The following is a 14,698-nucleotide window of genomic DNA, read 5'->3' as shown; positions in this document are numbered from 1 at the left end:
TTTGCAAATTCTTATGAATCTTAAAACTTTATCAAAATAGGTAAAAATTAGACTAATTATAATGGCTCATGCCTATAATCCTAGCACTTTGGAAAGCTGAGGCAGGAGGACTGCTTGAGGGCAGGAAATTGAGATCAGCCCTGGCAACAGTGAGACCCTATCTCTATAAAAAAACAGAAAAATTAGCCAGGCTTAGTGGCACATTTCTGCAGTCCCATGAGCTGAGCAGAGGAGGTTGGCTTTATAGACAGAAAAAGGTTGAAAGCAAAAGCAAAGAACAAAGAGTGTATTAGTGCTTTCAAAGGCAGTGACAGACAGAACAATAGAAAAAATAACTGATTAGTTAATGTCAGGTTACTTCACACTACTTTTTTGAATGAGGATTAAAGCAAAGGGAACTTTATTATTATGTTCATTGAAGGTTTAGACTGGCCTGTTTGAGAAAATTAGCCGTTTTGTCTCCCTCCTGACATCTCAAAGGTCACATAATTTAGGTTAGGTTTGGTGACCTGGAACATTAGTGTGAATGGCTCCATTTGTTGGTGTCTAGGGCAAGAGCTTAGTCCAAAACAATTTTAAACACTGCCTTTACTAAAAATTTTGGTATTTCATCTATCATGGATACTTTTGCATTAATTTTTATGTTTAAAACGTATCACTGGGGGCGGCACCTGTGGCTCAAGGAGTAGGGCGCCGGTCCCATATACCGGAGGTGGTGGGTTCAAACTCAGCCCGGGCCAAAAAACATATCACTGGGCTCATTGCCCGTAGCTCAGTGGTTAGGGCACTGGCTACATACACTGAGGCTGGTGGGTTCGAACCAGCCCATGCTGCTAAAACAACAATGAGAACTGCAACAAAAAAACAGCTGGGTGTTGTGGCAGGTGCCTATAGCCCCACCTACTTGGGAGACTGACGCAAGAGAATCACTTGAGCCCAAGAGTTTGAGGTTGCTGTGAGCTGTGATGCCATGGCACCCTACCGAGGGTGACATATTAAGACTTTGTCTCCGGGCGGCGCCTATGGCTCAGTCGGTAGGGCGCCGGCCCCATATACCAAGGGTGGCGGGTTCAAATCCGGCCCCAGCCAAACTGCAACCAAAAAAAAACAGCCGGGTGTTGTGGCGGGTGCCTATAGTCCCAGCTATTTGGGAGGCTGAGGCAAGAGAATCGCTTAAGCCCAGGAGTTGGAGGTAGCTGTGAGCTGTGTGAGGCCATGGCACTCTACCGAGGGCCATAAAGTCAGACTCTGTCTCTACAAAAAAAAAAAAAAAAAGACTCTGTTTCCAAAATTAAAAAATAAATAAATAGGCTCAGTGCCCATAGCACAGTGGTTACAGTGCCAGCCACATGCACAGAAGGTGGCGGGTTCGAACCTGGCCCAGGCCAGCCAACCAACAATGACAACTGCAACAAGATAAAAAAATAGCTGGACATTGTGGCAGGTGCCTGTAGCCCCAGCTACCTGGGAGGCTGAGGCAAAAGAATCGCTTGAGCCCAAGAGTTTGAGGCTGCTGTGAGTAATGACGCCACAGCACTCTACCAAGGGCGATAAAGTGAGACTCTGTCTCTAAATAAATAAATAAATAAAAAGACTACTGAATTTGCTTTTGGGACCCCCATTACATTTTTGCCTCATTCCTACCCTGAGAATTATAATCTCAGGGGATAGGCTTTAGATTGTTCATGTTGTCCTCTCATCTCCTGCTCTTGACTCCAGAAGGTCTGAGCTCTGCCTCTCGATGGCACTAGGAGCCAAGGGGGGCTTTAGAGCAAGAGAGGTCCCGGTCCGGATATAGTCCCAGGGTTTACAGCGAGTGGGGAGGCGGGACTGGGCAGGATCACCGGCAAAGATGCTAGCCGCACGAACTCTGGGGAATTTGAAAGCTGGGTCCAGTTCTCCTGCCTCCATCCAGCCTGCTGGGTGCGGGGCCTGCCCCGCTCTGCACGCCAGGACCCAGATGTGCGGCCCAGGATAAGCAGCCCACAGAGCGCGCACCGAGGCGGCCGCTGTATTTGAACAACCGTCCCTTCCCCCGACGCCAGTGGGAGTCTGGGCACGCACCTGGCGGCCTCCGCGCGTGGCCAGTGGAGACACCTGATGGCATTGTTGTCGCTACCACAGCCAACGCCCCCTCCTTCCTCTCCTGCCCAGACGCAACCCAGCAGCTACGCGGACTTGTGCGGCGCTCCTTTTCCTTTAAGAAGCCAGACGGCCGTCAGGGGTGGGTGTGGCCGCCGCGAGCTAAAGGGGACTGGAGTGGAGCAGGAGTCAGACGTCTCTGATTGGCGTGAGTCCCGGGCGGCGGCCTCGTGCGCCTGCGCTGTAGGCAGCTGCGCGCGCCGTTGGAGGGAGGGGTCTGCGCCGGTGCTAATTGGCCTGGGCGGCAGCCCCGCCCGCGAGTGGCGGGCGGTCACGTGACGCGACGGCTGGGGGCTCCCGGCGCGGGGGACGCTGGTGGCCAAGATGGCGGCAGAGCTGGTGGAGGCTAAAGTGAGTGAGCGACGCCGGGGCGGGCGTAGGGGTAGGGGCCGGACTGCGGGCCAGGGTCTGCGCCTTCTGCCCAGGGACTGACGGCGCAGCCTGCCCGCGGCTCGCCGCCCGGGCCCCCAGCCCCCGCCCCCGGGGCTCAGGTTGCGGGCGGGGGGGCGGGGAGGCCGGGGGCGGGGCCCCCCAAACCTCATGCTGGTCTTCGCGCCGAGGGCCGATCCCCTGGCTTGAGAAACGTTCCCGCCCCCCCCACCCTCCTGAGCAGTGAAAGTCCAGGTCCCCAAGCACTGGAACAGGGCCCCCTCCTTCCATCTTGAGGCACAGTCTCCCTGGATAGTAGGGCGGGTTAGGCTTCTCTTCGTTCCGAGCTGGTGTCAGCGCTCTTTGGTCGGAGGGAGTGTCTACCCTTCCCCGCCCCCAGGGCACCAGGGGCTAGTATTTGAGTCTTGTCTTCTCCGCCCAGCAGGCCACCGTGGGGTTTGCGACTCAGTTCTCCGAAGGATTACCTGACTCCCCGGTAGTGTTCTGCCACCGTCCGGGTTGATGAGCTAGGGTCCTGAACCACCCCCAAAACACAGTACGTCCTCAGGCAGGGGTTGGAGTCCCTCTTCATCTCCGGCCTTAGTCCTAGAGCCCCGCCCCCCGCAATGGGTACTGCGCTAACGTTAGGTCTACCCTTTGCCCTCCCCGGAGGATGGACTGACCCCTCTTCTTGATCTTACTCCCCTTTTTCAGTGCCAGGTTCTGGGCTCTGCTCTTCTCTTCTTCAGTTCCCCCGAGTGTGCCTCTGGGCTTTCTAAGCCTCACACTTGGAGGGTCACATCTTATCTTCAAGCCTTGGCTGTCCCTGTAGTCTACTTCCTAGTGATTCTACTTAGATCAGACTCTTCTCTTCACAGCCCCCAGAACCTTTATGCCTCTAGCTCTGACTTCCTATCTTCTCCTTTTCTGCCTGTTATATTGATCTTTAGAGGGTCCCTGCTGGGTCCAGGGTAGGCCTCTTTCTTTAGGATAACTCCTGCTGCTGCTCTGGATCCTGTTCCAAGTTCCATGTCCCTTAGATACTGTACCCTGTCCTAGCTTGGGGCCCCTTTTAACCCACTAGGGCCTGAACTCAGAGTGTTCCCTTCCCAGGGATGTACCTTCTCCCAGTTGCCTCCTTGGAGATGAGGGACTCTTAGAAATGCACTCAAGACCACTTCTACTAAGGAGATAGGGGATTCCCACCCCCCTCTGGTCTTTCCTTTCTGAAGTTTTGACCTGTGTTTCCTTTTTTTCTTGCTGCTCCCTTCTTATATTGCCCATTTTTTCCCTGCTAGGATCTGAAATGCAGCCTTAGGGTTCTGTGATTATAGGATATATCTTATTCCCCCGTTCTAAATCTACACCACACGTACTTTGGGTCCTCTTTAGGGTTTTGCCTGGTAGGTGTGTAGGTCTGAACTGTGCAAACCCAAGGGGGCCGTCTCCAGACTTGAAGTCCCCTGGAGCCCTGAAATGTAACCTCTCAGGTCTGTGGACCCCACCCCCACCCAGGCCTGTGGTAGGGGCTGCACTTTTTATACTATCCAGGGTCTTGAAATATGATCTGATGAACTCTACTTGACCTTCTGGTAGCTGGGCCCCACCTCACCCCAATTATATCAAGTTGACCCTTCTTTCAAGTTCTCTAAACCACAGCCTCCATTCAGTGAGACTGGAGCCTGCTGCACAACTTCCCGGACCCTAAGGAGCCTTCTTTTTCTTTAAGTCCCTTTCTGCCACCTCACAGTGCCTTAAATATCATTGAAATGCCCTGTTTTTTTTTTGTTGTTGTTGTTTGTTTGTTTCAGGACTTTTCCCCAACTTGTCATACTAACAGGCATAGATTTTGTCTTTGAGGGTGCACAATGGGCTGGTCAGAGGGGCTTGTTGGTAAACTTTGATATCTAAGATTCCTTTTTTTTTTTTAGACAGCATGTCACTATGTCACCCTCGGTAGAGTGCCATGGCATCACAGCTCATAGCAACCTCCAACTCTGGGCTTAAGCGATTCTCTTGCTTCAGTCTCCCAAGTAGGATATCTGAGATTCTTGAGGAACTAGATTTGAATTTTGGATCTAGGGGTGTCCTGAGAATTGTACACATTAGTTTGCACACATCTCCATTTTCCTGGAGAGAGGAACCTTCCTGTGGTCTCAGGAGCCCGAGCCCGATTAGGTGCAGCTGCTCCATCCAGGCCAATGTTTTCCCGTACGACTTCCAAACAAGCCTGAAGTTGAGACTCAGCTCTGGAAGCTGTGGGGGCCTAGCCCTGTTTATAAACACAGTTCTGATGGCAGGCAGGTCAGGATGAAATCAGGGCAGGAAGTAATCTTTGGAGTGTTTGGGGCTTCTTCCTGAATGTTTGTACCCCTTCATGGTCTCTCCCCACACCCAGTGTCAAGGGCAGGTGGTGGCAGCTGTAGAGAAATCTGAGTCGTGAACATATGGCAGCCCAGGGGGTGTGCTCTGGGATGTAGGAGCCTTAGCTCCGGATGTCCTGCCTGGTTGGAAAGGCTCATCCTCAGTGGGGCAGGAGCTCCTGGGGCAGGATGACATCAGTAGGTTTGCCGAACCCACCTGCCTCTGGCTCAGTTGCCACTGTTAAGCTTCTCCATGATACCACCCCTCCCTTCTAAGGGCTTGGGCCTCTTCCAGAAGAAACATCTTGTCTGCAAGCCTTTTTGTTTTCCACACAAGGTAGGAAGTTGGCCAAAGGGAGGTGAGGCATTTTTATTTTCAGAGCATCCCAGCCTCTCTGAGGGCCAGCAGACCACATAGGTTCCTTGATAGTGGTGTGCTGGTGAGTGAGGGTCTCCCACACCCCACACCCCGTCCCCCACGGCTGGGTATGAATAGAAGGAAACACCTTTAGGAGTCTGAAGGACAAGGGTCTGAGCCAGCCCTGCACTTGTACTTGGAAGCTGAGGGTCAGCTGCATCCCTGTGAGCTTCAGTTTTCTCACCTATGTGTTGGGCGTGGCAATTGCGAGGTTAGTGATGTGTAAAGACCCTTCTGGCACCTGGCTCAAAGTAGACACTGGCGACCAACTGCTTTACAGAAGAGGAGGAGAAGGGTCCGGAAATGGGAAGAGGCTCCTCTGCAGGCAGGTGTCTGTCATCTGAGCCTGGGCAGCCTCCCTGTCTTCTGCAGGTCCTGGGCGTAGCCCCACAGTGAGTAGCTGGGCAGTGGCCTCCTCTGTGCTTCAGTGTGCTGCCAGAGGGCCAAAGCCTCACCCTTAGCCAGCCAGGAGCTAGCAAACCAGGGCCTCTTGGCACCAGCGCTGGTCCTCGACATTCAGGTTGAGTCTGAGCAATTTATTGGTTTCTTTGGGTGCCCACCTGCTCCGTGCCCACCTGCTTTCTGTGTTCATTCTTGTCACTTGGGCTTTCTTTTTCCATTCCTCCTGGAGTTTCTTTTTCCTATCACATTTCATTTATCCCAGGCCAGCTCCAGAGCTGTGAGGGTGGCCCCCAAAACCCTGCTAGCTCATCCCTGGAGGACACTTTGCTTATTTAGCTGGTTGGGGAGCCACCCCTCCCCTCGGTGTCCTGGCTTTCAAGGAAGGCAGGTCATAGAGTCAGCTGGGCTCTTCTGTAGCTTTTGTTCTAGATCAGCATTTTTCACCCTTTTTTTTTTTTATCTCATAACACACTTGAACCTATAGTTAAACTTCTGCAGCATGCTTAAATTACGTTGATCAAAAAAAAAGAAAAACAAACAAAAAGAGTACAAAAGAATATACTTACTGTGTTTTGAACTTCTTTTGAAAATAATTGGATTAGTGATCTTTAAAAATTTTTCCAGCACACCTAAGATCCTCTTATGCTACACCAGTTAAAAAACACTGATTTAGATGGACAAGCCCTGCTAGACCTCATTCATCACTTTGCCACAGCTCTGTTAACAGCCTCCATGGTAGCAGGATCCCTGAGACCTTCCCTTCAGAACAGTGGGTCTCAACCAGGGCTGAGCTTCCCCCCTGCCCCAAGACACTGGGTGATGTCTGGAAATGTCCTTTAGTTGCCATGACTGGGGTGGCAGTGCTCCTGGCATGGAGTGGGTGGAGGCCAAGGACACTGCTCAGCACCCTGCAGAGCCCAGGGAGTAGTGTGATAGAGGGGCCACTTGGCTTTAGTGTTGCCAAGGTTTGAATCTTGGTGCTGTCTTCCCCAAGCCAATGCTCCCTTACACGAACCTAGCAGGGACATTTTAAGGATCAGAGTTAAATATATAACCAAAAATCCAGCTCAACTCCTAGTAGGTGGTTCGTATTAAGCAAACTGTGGCTATCATCATCAAGACCAAAGGGAGGTCAGGTTTGTGGCTGACACTATTTGAGCCCTGGCTCTGGCAGGTGCTTTACGTGAGTAAGTCACTTCATCTGCTCCCTCCAAAATTCTGATGACGTGGTGTTTCCTCTCTCATGAGACTGAGGGTCAGAGAGGCTGTCAGTGTTTGCCAAGTAGGCACTGGCAGAGACTCTTTGTGGGTAAAGCAAGATTCCTGATTCTTGTACTGGGTATGCTTTTAGGGTTGAAGACAGGGAAAAGGAATCCAAAATAGAAGGTAGGGGGCAGTTAAAAGGAGCTTTAGGAGTTTTTGTTGTATTGACAAGGCTGGGGAAAGTTGGTGGGGCAGGGCTAGCCTTTGGCCCCAGCAGAGGCTGCCAGGTTCCTGACCAGTGGGTGTCTCACCCCCAGGTCAGGGCCTGGGAGGCTTCCTGCCTCTGTAGTGCCCCTGGTTTCAGCAACGCTAACCTCTTAGAGTTTGTGTATGTGGTTGCTCTTCCCCAGAACATGGTGATGAGTTTTCGAGTCTCCGACCTTCAGATGCTCTTGGGTTTTGTTGGCCGGAGTAAAAGTGGACTGAAGCACGAACTCGTCACCAGGGCCCTGCAGCTGGTCCAGTTTGACTGTAGCCCCGAGCTGTTCAAGAAGATCAAGGAGCTGTACGAGACCCGCTACGCCAAGAAGAACTCAGAACCTGTCCCTCAGCCCCACCGGCCTCTGGACCCCCTGACCATGCACTCCACCTATGACCGGGCTGGTGCGGTACCCAGGACTCCACTGTCAGGCCCCAATATTGACTATCCCGTGCTCTACGGGAAGTACTTAAATGGACTTGGACGGTTGCCTGCTAAGACCCTTAAACCAGAAGTCCGCCTGGTGAAACTGCCCTTCTTTAATATGCTGGATGAATTGCTGAAACCAACCGAGCTAGGTGAGTTGGCCTCCTCCTCCTCACTGTGGGAGGCCTATGTTCCAAGTCCTCACCGTGCACCCACTGCCCAACCACATGCTTGACCTGGAGCGATGTTTTCTGTGTTGTAGCAAGGATGGGGTGCCACCAGGGGAACATCCTTCCCAGAAAGCAAAGGGGCCATCTTAGATATTGGTTGCCTATTACTGTGTCACAAGTAACTTCCAAATTGAGCAGCTTAACATGTCGGATGTCTCTAAGCTCCCAGTTCCAGTGGGTTGGGCACCCAGGAGTGACATGGCTGGGTGGGTCTGGCTCAAGTTGTCTCATGGGGCTGCAGTCAAGCTATCATCCAGGGCTGCCATCATCCAGGGCTATCTCATCCAAAGGCTCAGCTGAGGCAGGAGGGTCTCTACCTCATGCGGTGGCTGACAGGTCTCAATTCCTTGCTGGCTTTGGCTAGGAACTTTGGCCCTCTGTACAGGCTGCCTGAGTGTCCTAAGAGCACTGTAGCTTATACATTCCAGAGTGAGTAATCTGAGAGAGAGAGGGTGAGAGTCTGGTGTGGTGTGGGCAGTTACTATACCAGGCTGTGGCTGCCAAGAAGTAGGCATCACCTGAAGGGTATCTGGGGCTGGCTTCTGTGTTCTTCTTCCCTGTGAAGGGGGCTGGAAAGTTGTTTCTGTCCTTTTTCCTTCTTTGCTCCCAAGGTTCTTGTTTCTAGTGGTGTCCTGTAGGAGCAATCATTGCGCATTGGCTCGGGCCACTGCTAGGCTGCTCCTACCTTGTGTTACCCAGGAGTTAGGATGCTTGGGAGTGGAGGGGATGTTCTGGGGTTCTGTGGTTCCCTCTTTACTCATTTGTTTGTCCCCAGCTATTTTTTGAACACCCACTATGCTCCAGGCCTCACAGTACAAGGCAATGTGGGGCTGTGGGGAGGTGTGGAGCCTGGTCCCCACCTTAGATGCTGCTCTGAGCTTGGGACCGGTAAGACCTGCTAGCCCCAACCTGCCAGGCTCCCAGAGAGCTAGCAGAATGTTCTGGGCCTTTTCCGAACCCTAGTCTAGGCCCACAGGTTTTCCCAGGGTCCTGACTGCCTCTGAAGGCCCTGCCCTTGGTGTCTTCTTCCTGCCCCCACCTCTCCTCAGCCCTTTACTCACACAGTAAAGATCTGAGAGCCAGCTGGATGGGTGCTTGGCGCTGTGCCAGGTACTAGGCACAGAGCAGGGCATACAACAGAACAGCCTGCCCTCATGGAGTTCTCTTCTAACACCCCATTGGGGCCGCAGGGTACCCCCAGCCTGTAGCCTGCTTGGTGAGTTTTGCGACCCATAAAAACATCCCACCATCTGTATCTCCCATTCAATCCCTCTTGTCTTTACTGAGTTGGCACTGTGTGCTGCGGCAGGGTGGCCTGGCAGAGGCGGCAGTCCCTGCGTGCCCTGCTCCCACGGCCCTGGCCTGGCAATTCAGAACCTCTGTGCATGCTCCCTCCCACCCTGCTGACCCAGCTCCTGGCCTGGGCCCCTGCTATGGCCTGAGGGCCCCTCTCTGGCATGCAAGCTTCAGCACCAGTCCAGCACAAGTCAGCCCCTCTCCCCTGCCCTAGGAAGGGGTTGGTGGGGAGGGGTGGAGAATGCCTCTCCCACCTGCAGCCCTCAAAGTTTGTGAGGTTAGGCTGGAGGGACTGGTTTCAAGTGGGGCTAGAGGAGGTGGAAGGAAGAAGGTCCTGCCAGTGTTTCCTGCAGCAGCCTAAGGCTCCTCCCTCTGGTCCAAGCTCCGACCTCCATCCTTAGGCACTACCCTCTGGTCCAAGGCTCCATTCTCATGCCTAAAGCTCCCCCATCTTCCATCCTTAGTCTCAGTCCTCTGGCCTTAGGCTCAGCCTTTTACCCTTAAGTTCTGCGTTCTGGACCAAGGCTCCGCCCTTTCTTTTTTTTTTTTTTGAGACAGAGCCTCAAACTGTCGCCCTGGGTAGGGTGCTATGGCATCACAGCTCACAAACAACCTCCAACTCCTGGGCTCAAGCGATTCTCTTGCCTCAGCCTCCCAAGTAGCTGGGACTACAGGTGCCCGCCACAGCGCCCCGCCATGTTTTGGTTGTAGTTGTCATTGTTGTTTGGCAGGCCTGGTCTGGATTTGAACCCATCAGCTCTGGTGTATGTGGCTGGCACCTCAGCCCCTTGAGCTACAGGCGCCGAACCTGGCTCCTCCCTTTCTGAGGCCTACTCTCTGCTGCTTTCTCTCTTGCAAAGTAGGTATTTCACAGGTTAGCCTAACTACCTGTCATGGAGTAGGAATGATGATGCTAGGGACCCAGGGCTTCATCCTGAGTTCCTTCAGGCTGACTTTCTTGCCTTTATGTCCCTTGTGCTCCTGTCTGGATAGGAAAGATGGAAGTCTTCTCTCTGCAGGACTCTCCAACAGCGCTGGTTGGCTCTGAAGATCAGGCTGAGGTTCAGACTCCTAAGACCCTGAGCATGACCCAAGTAACATGGAGGCTAGGCTTGGTGCCAGGTGGGGGCCAGGGCTGGTGGACCTGGCCCTCCCCACCCCCAAGATTACAGGCTTCCTTCCTGCAGGGTGAGCAGTCAGTCCGCCCCACAATGCATCACTGTGCCCTGAGCCCCCAGGGACCCCGGTCACCTGATCTCCGGGAGAGCCTGCTCCCTGCCATCCATACCAGGAATGACTCTGCTGGCAGCTCAGAACAAAGAGGCTGACCCCGCCCTGTCTTTCCTCCCCACCAACTCCTGCTCCTATCCCAGGACCTGGGAGGGTACTCCCATCAGGGGGTACCCCCCTTCCTGGACTCCCATGCTCTCCGGTCTCCCATGCTCTTTAGAGAAAGGTTTGCTGGTATACAATGCTTTCCTGAAGCATTGGTTCTGTTGTTCCAGGACTGAGATTCTTTCCCCCTTCTCCGGAGTGAACTCTGTAGCCCTGGCATTGCCCACTTCAGGAGGACCAAATGCACCAGCCTCTCCTTCCTTGCTTGTGGCTGTGACCCACCAGCCAAAATGAGGCCCACCATCAGGTCTCCTTCCTGGAAGAGCCACTGTCTGCTGGCTCCAGGATAGAGACTGCGCCAGGTGACAGGAGCTATAAATTACATGGAGCGCGGTGCTAGGGCTGTGGGAGGGGAGGGGTGATAGAGCCACAGCTCAGGAACTGGAGGGCTTTAGGAGATACATGATCCCCTGGGGGATGCTACTGGCCCGGAAAGTCTTCAGACTTGCCCCAGGGTCACACAGCAGGCTGACTGCATTCCCCACCTCAGACTTCTTTTCTCAGCACTGAGGCCCACAGTCCTGGAGGAGACTCCTACTCTGAAGATTTGGGATCCCATCCCCATTCCCCCCAACCCTTTTTTTTTTTTTTTTTTTTGAGACATAGTCTCACTGTGTCACCCTTGGTTGAATGCCATGGCATCACAGCTTACAACAACTTCAAACTCTTGGACTCAAGTGATTCACTTCCCTTAGCCTCCCAAGTAGCTGGGACTACAGGCATGCACCACAATGCCTGGGTATTTTTAGAGACAGGGGTCTCGCTGTTGCTCAGGCTGGTCTCGAACTCATGAGTTCAAGTAATCCACCCTCCTTGGCCTCCCAGAGTGCTAGGATTAGAGGTGTGAGCCGCTGCACCCGACCTGCGTTGTATTTCCTAATAATGTTTAAGAGTCTCCCAAGAAGCTGAGACTATAGGCATCTGCCACAATGCCCGGCTATTTTTTTGTTGTAGTTGTCATTGTTGTTTAGCAGGCCCAGGCTGGATTTGAACCCATCCGCCTTGATGCATGAGGCTAGCACCGTAACCACTAAGCTACGGGCGCTGAGCCCCCATCCCACTTCTTGGCAAGGGAAGCAGCTGTCCACACTTCCAGCCATCAGCCAGGCAGGCTTGGGAAGGCAGGTCATTGCCAACCCCAGCAGAACTGGGAGATCTAAGAACCGCATGGGGAAGAAAGGCTGTCACGAGACTGGAGGCAAAGGAAAGAAATACATTGGGTGGTAGAGCTGTTGTTCCTCAAGGCCACTTATCCTCCTATAGCCAGCGCCTTGGGGTATTAGCTTGCCTCACTGCCCTGTAGGGTGCAGGGCCCCTATCACCACGACCCCAAGTTTTCCACAGAGATGAGTGGCACTGACGTGACTGAGAACCACTGCTCTGGCAATATGTAGGCACACACATGCCCCTCGTCCGGACTCTTAAGCCCTTTGGCCTGTATTGCCCAAGCAAAAAAAAGTCCCCTGCCCCAGTGCCGTACAGATGGTGATTAGACAGTGCCAGGTGATACTGCTCTGATGGGTATAGGGTGCCCAAGGGCTGGCTGGTAGCAAGCAACAAGAGCCATTTATTGCACATCTGTGAGGTAGCAGTCAGGAAGGCTTCCTGGAGGCACTGGTGTTCCAGTCCAAACAAAAAGGGTACCAAGAAGCTAAGTAAAGAGGAGGGGCAGGAGAGTATGTTCCAGGAGAAGAACCAGAGCCTGGTTGTGAGAGGGGCTCATTCACAGGACTGAATAGAGGCCATCGTGACCCGAGTATGCTGTGCCCCAAGAGGACCAAGCAGCCTAGACTTGGGTGACAGAAGACAGAAAACCTAAGAATGGGGACTGGTCACCCTGAGGGCTGCGGAGCCCCTGATGTCCCAGTGAGCATTTCCTGTTCATGCTTTCTGGTGTCTTTTTGAGGTCAGAGAACACCACTCAATGCCAGGCCTGGTACAGACCCAGGCCCATGGTCCTGCATCTTTGGGTTTGTCCTGTGCCCTAGGAGCCTGGAAAGTCATGTGGCGTCCTGTGTCACTGTTACCTGTACAAGGTGGTCTGACCCACATGGCTGGCTGGGGCCTCCCATGCCAGTAATTGGTGTTGGAAGGATAACCCCACTGACTTTACTGTAGATCCTGGACTTTAGGGATACCCATCTGGTTAAGGAGGAGGGACCTGCTGGCCCCACCTCCAGTCTCCTGTGATCTCCTTTCCCATAGCCATTGGTTCTCACCTCCTACCTGCCCCAGCCTCTCCCCAGCTCCCTCCTAACAGCTTTTCCCCATCTGTTTCCCATATCTGTTCAGAAAGCATCCCTGCTGTTCAGAAAGTTCCCTGACCTGGGCCTTGTTGACTCCTGTCCCATCCTCCTCTCCCTCTGCTGTACCCACATGGACCTCCTCAATGTGCCTCCAACACTGCAGGTGCAGTCCTGCCCCAGGGCCTTTGCATAGGTTGTACCCTCTGCTATGCTGTTCCCTGGGTACCCAAGTCTCAACTTCATGTCACTTGCTCGGAGGTCTTCTGCCCTCACTATCCTCTTTTTCACCAGAACTTTCTTCTAACACTGACTATGCTTTTTATGTCTTTATTTTTTGACATTGTTTATTATTTTGTGTCTTATTTAAGCTTCTGTACCTTGGACTGGCTTGTTTACTGTGGCTGGATTGGGACAGGGTTAGGGTTGCAGCAGAACAAGGCCGTGGGGCTGACAGGTGGCCTGGAAGCTACAGTGAGAGCAGTGGGGAGCTGAGAGTACCTCTTGCCACAGGCCAATCTAGTTTGTCTTAAAACCCCACCCACAGGAGGTCTGTCACTGGGAGTATGGGAGTGGAGGCTCAGACTGATAGGGTTCCTTGCTCCTGGCTGTGTTCACACCTGACTGCTTAGCCACTGGTGGCCCCCTTCACACAGTCATGGACTTCTGTTGAGACTTCACCCCTCAAATCTCCACTTCATGCTTATCCTCACTTGATCTGGGGGAGCCCGTGAGGACCCTGCCAGTGCCCTGGTGTTCCTTGGCAGCAGGTAATTCTGGGAGCTACATCCAGGCCCACAGGCAGAGGGCAGTGCAGTCAGAGGAGTGTCAGTCTGGAGGAGGGGGCTTCCCATCCTTCGGTCCTGGGCCTGGCTTGGGCCCAAGGGGCAGGAAGCTGCCAACAGAAGGGCTTCAGGCCTGTGGACGGAGGAGGAGGGGTCCAGTGATCAGTTTTCTAAAATCTTCCTGTGTTTTCCTTTCATTTAAACTTTTATAAAATGATGTATTTGTCATAGAAAATCTGAATCAGCAGTAGAGGAACCTGCTGTGACTCCACTGCTTGGGGTGGCCCTCTCGGGGATGGGCCTTGTTCTTGCTGCCTTCTTTTCCTTTGTGTGTGTGGCTGTGTGCTGGCTGCCATTTAATGCCCCCCTCCCCCCAATATATTGTGAGCATCTGCTCATGCCATTAAATATTCATTGTCAGGAGCATCTTGTAAGGCTGCCTGGAAGCCCATGGTGGAAGCGATTACCCGGCCTATATGCCCCTGCTAGCTTCTGGCCTTTGGAGGTTGTGCAGGCCTTGACCTGGCATCTTCTGCAGCCTGGCTGAGCACTTCTTTTCAGAACTTCCTCCACTCATCACAGCCATTATGGTTAACTGGCTTTGCAGGAGCCACCAGAGAAGGCAGGATACCTTTGGTTCCAGTTGTCGCTTCAAATCAGAAAGCCTTCTAAGTGCCTCCTGATGCTCCATAGCACACAAATAGTCCCCACCTTCATGGTACCTTACATGTCAGGGGCTTGAAGAGAAAGAACAAAAAAAAGAGGCGGGGAAACCAAAATGGTTCTTGGGATGTGAAGGTTTCAGAGAAAGGTCAGACAGGGAAAGAAGTTATTTTTTTTTTTTTTTTGAGACAGAGTCTCATTTTGTTGCCCTCGGTTGAGTGCAGTGGCATCATAGCTCACAGCAACCTCCAAATCTTGGGCTTAGGCAATTCTCTTGCCTCAGCTTCCCAAGTAGCTGGGGCTACAAGTGCCCATCACAACATCCAACTATTTTTGTTGCAGTTGTCAATGCTGTTTTAGCTGGCCGGGGCCAGGTTTAAATCCGCCACCCTCTGTATGGGGCCAGCGCTCTACCCACTGAGCCACAGGTATCACCCAAGTTACCTTTTTTTTTTTGAGACAGAGTCTCAAGCTGTCTCCCTGGGGTAGAGTGCTGTGGCATCA

General features: G+C 53.0%; 1 protein-coding gene across 4 annotated transcripts in view; it reads left to right on the top strand.

The window, feature by feature from the left end:
• The first annotated feature begins 2,351 nt into the window (after positions 1-2,351).
• The window catches only part of PIAS4 (protein inhibitor of activated STAT 4), a 31,311-nt gene continuing 18,964 nt past the window's right edge, over positions 2,352-14,698 (top strand). For all 4 annotated transcript variants that reach the window (XM_053579861.1, XM_053579854.1, XM_053579842.1 and 1 more), the window contains exons 1-2: positions 2,352-2,493; positions 7,308-7,734. In XM_053579861.1, the coding sequence (XP_053435836.1) occupies positions 2,467-2,493; positions 7,308-7,734 (454 nt within the window). In that variant the 5' untranslated portion in view covers positions 2,352-2,466. The remainder of the gene's footprint in view (positions 2,494-7,307; positions 7,735-14,698) is intronic.

This window comes from Nycticebus coucang, chromosome 2 (assembly GCF_027406575.1).
Source record: "Nycticebus coucang isolate mNycCou1 chromosome 2, mNycCou1.pri, whole genome shotgun sequence".
Classification (NCBI taxonomy): domain Eukaryota; kingdom Metazoa; phylum Chordata; class Mammalia; order Primates; family Lorisidae; genus Nycticebus; species Nycticebus coucang.
Note: the sequence above shows the minus strand (reverse complement) of the source record. Positions and strands in the feature narration are given on the sequence as shown.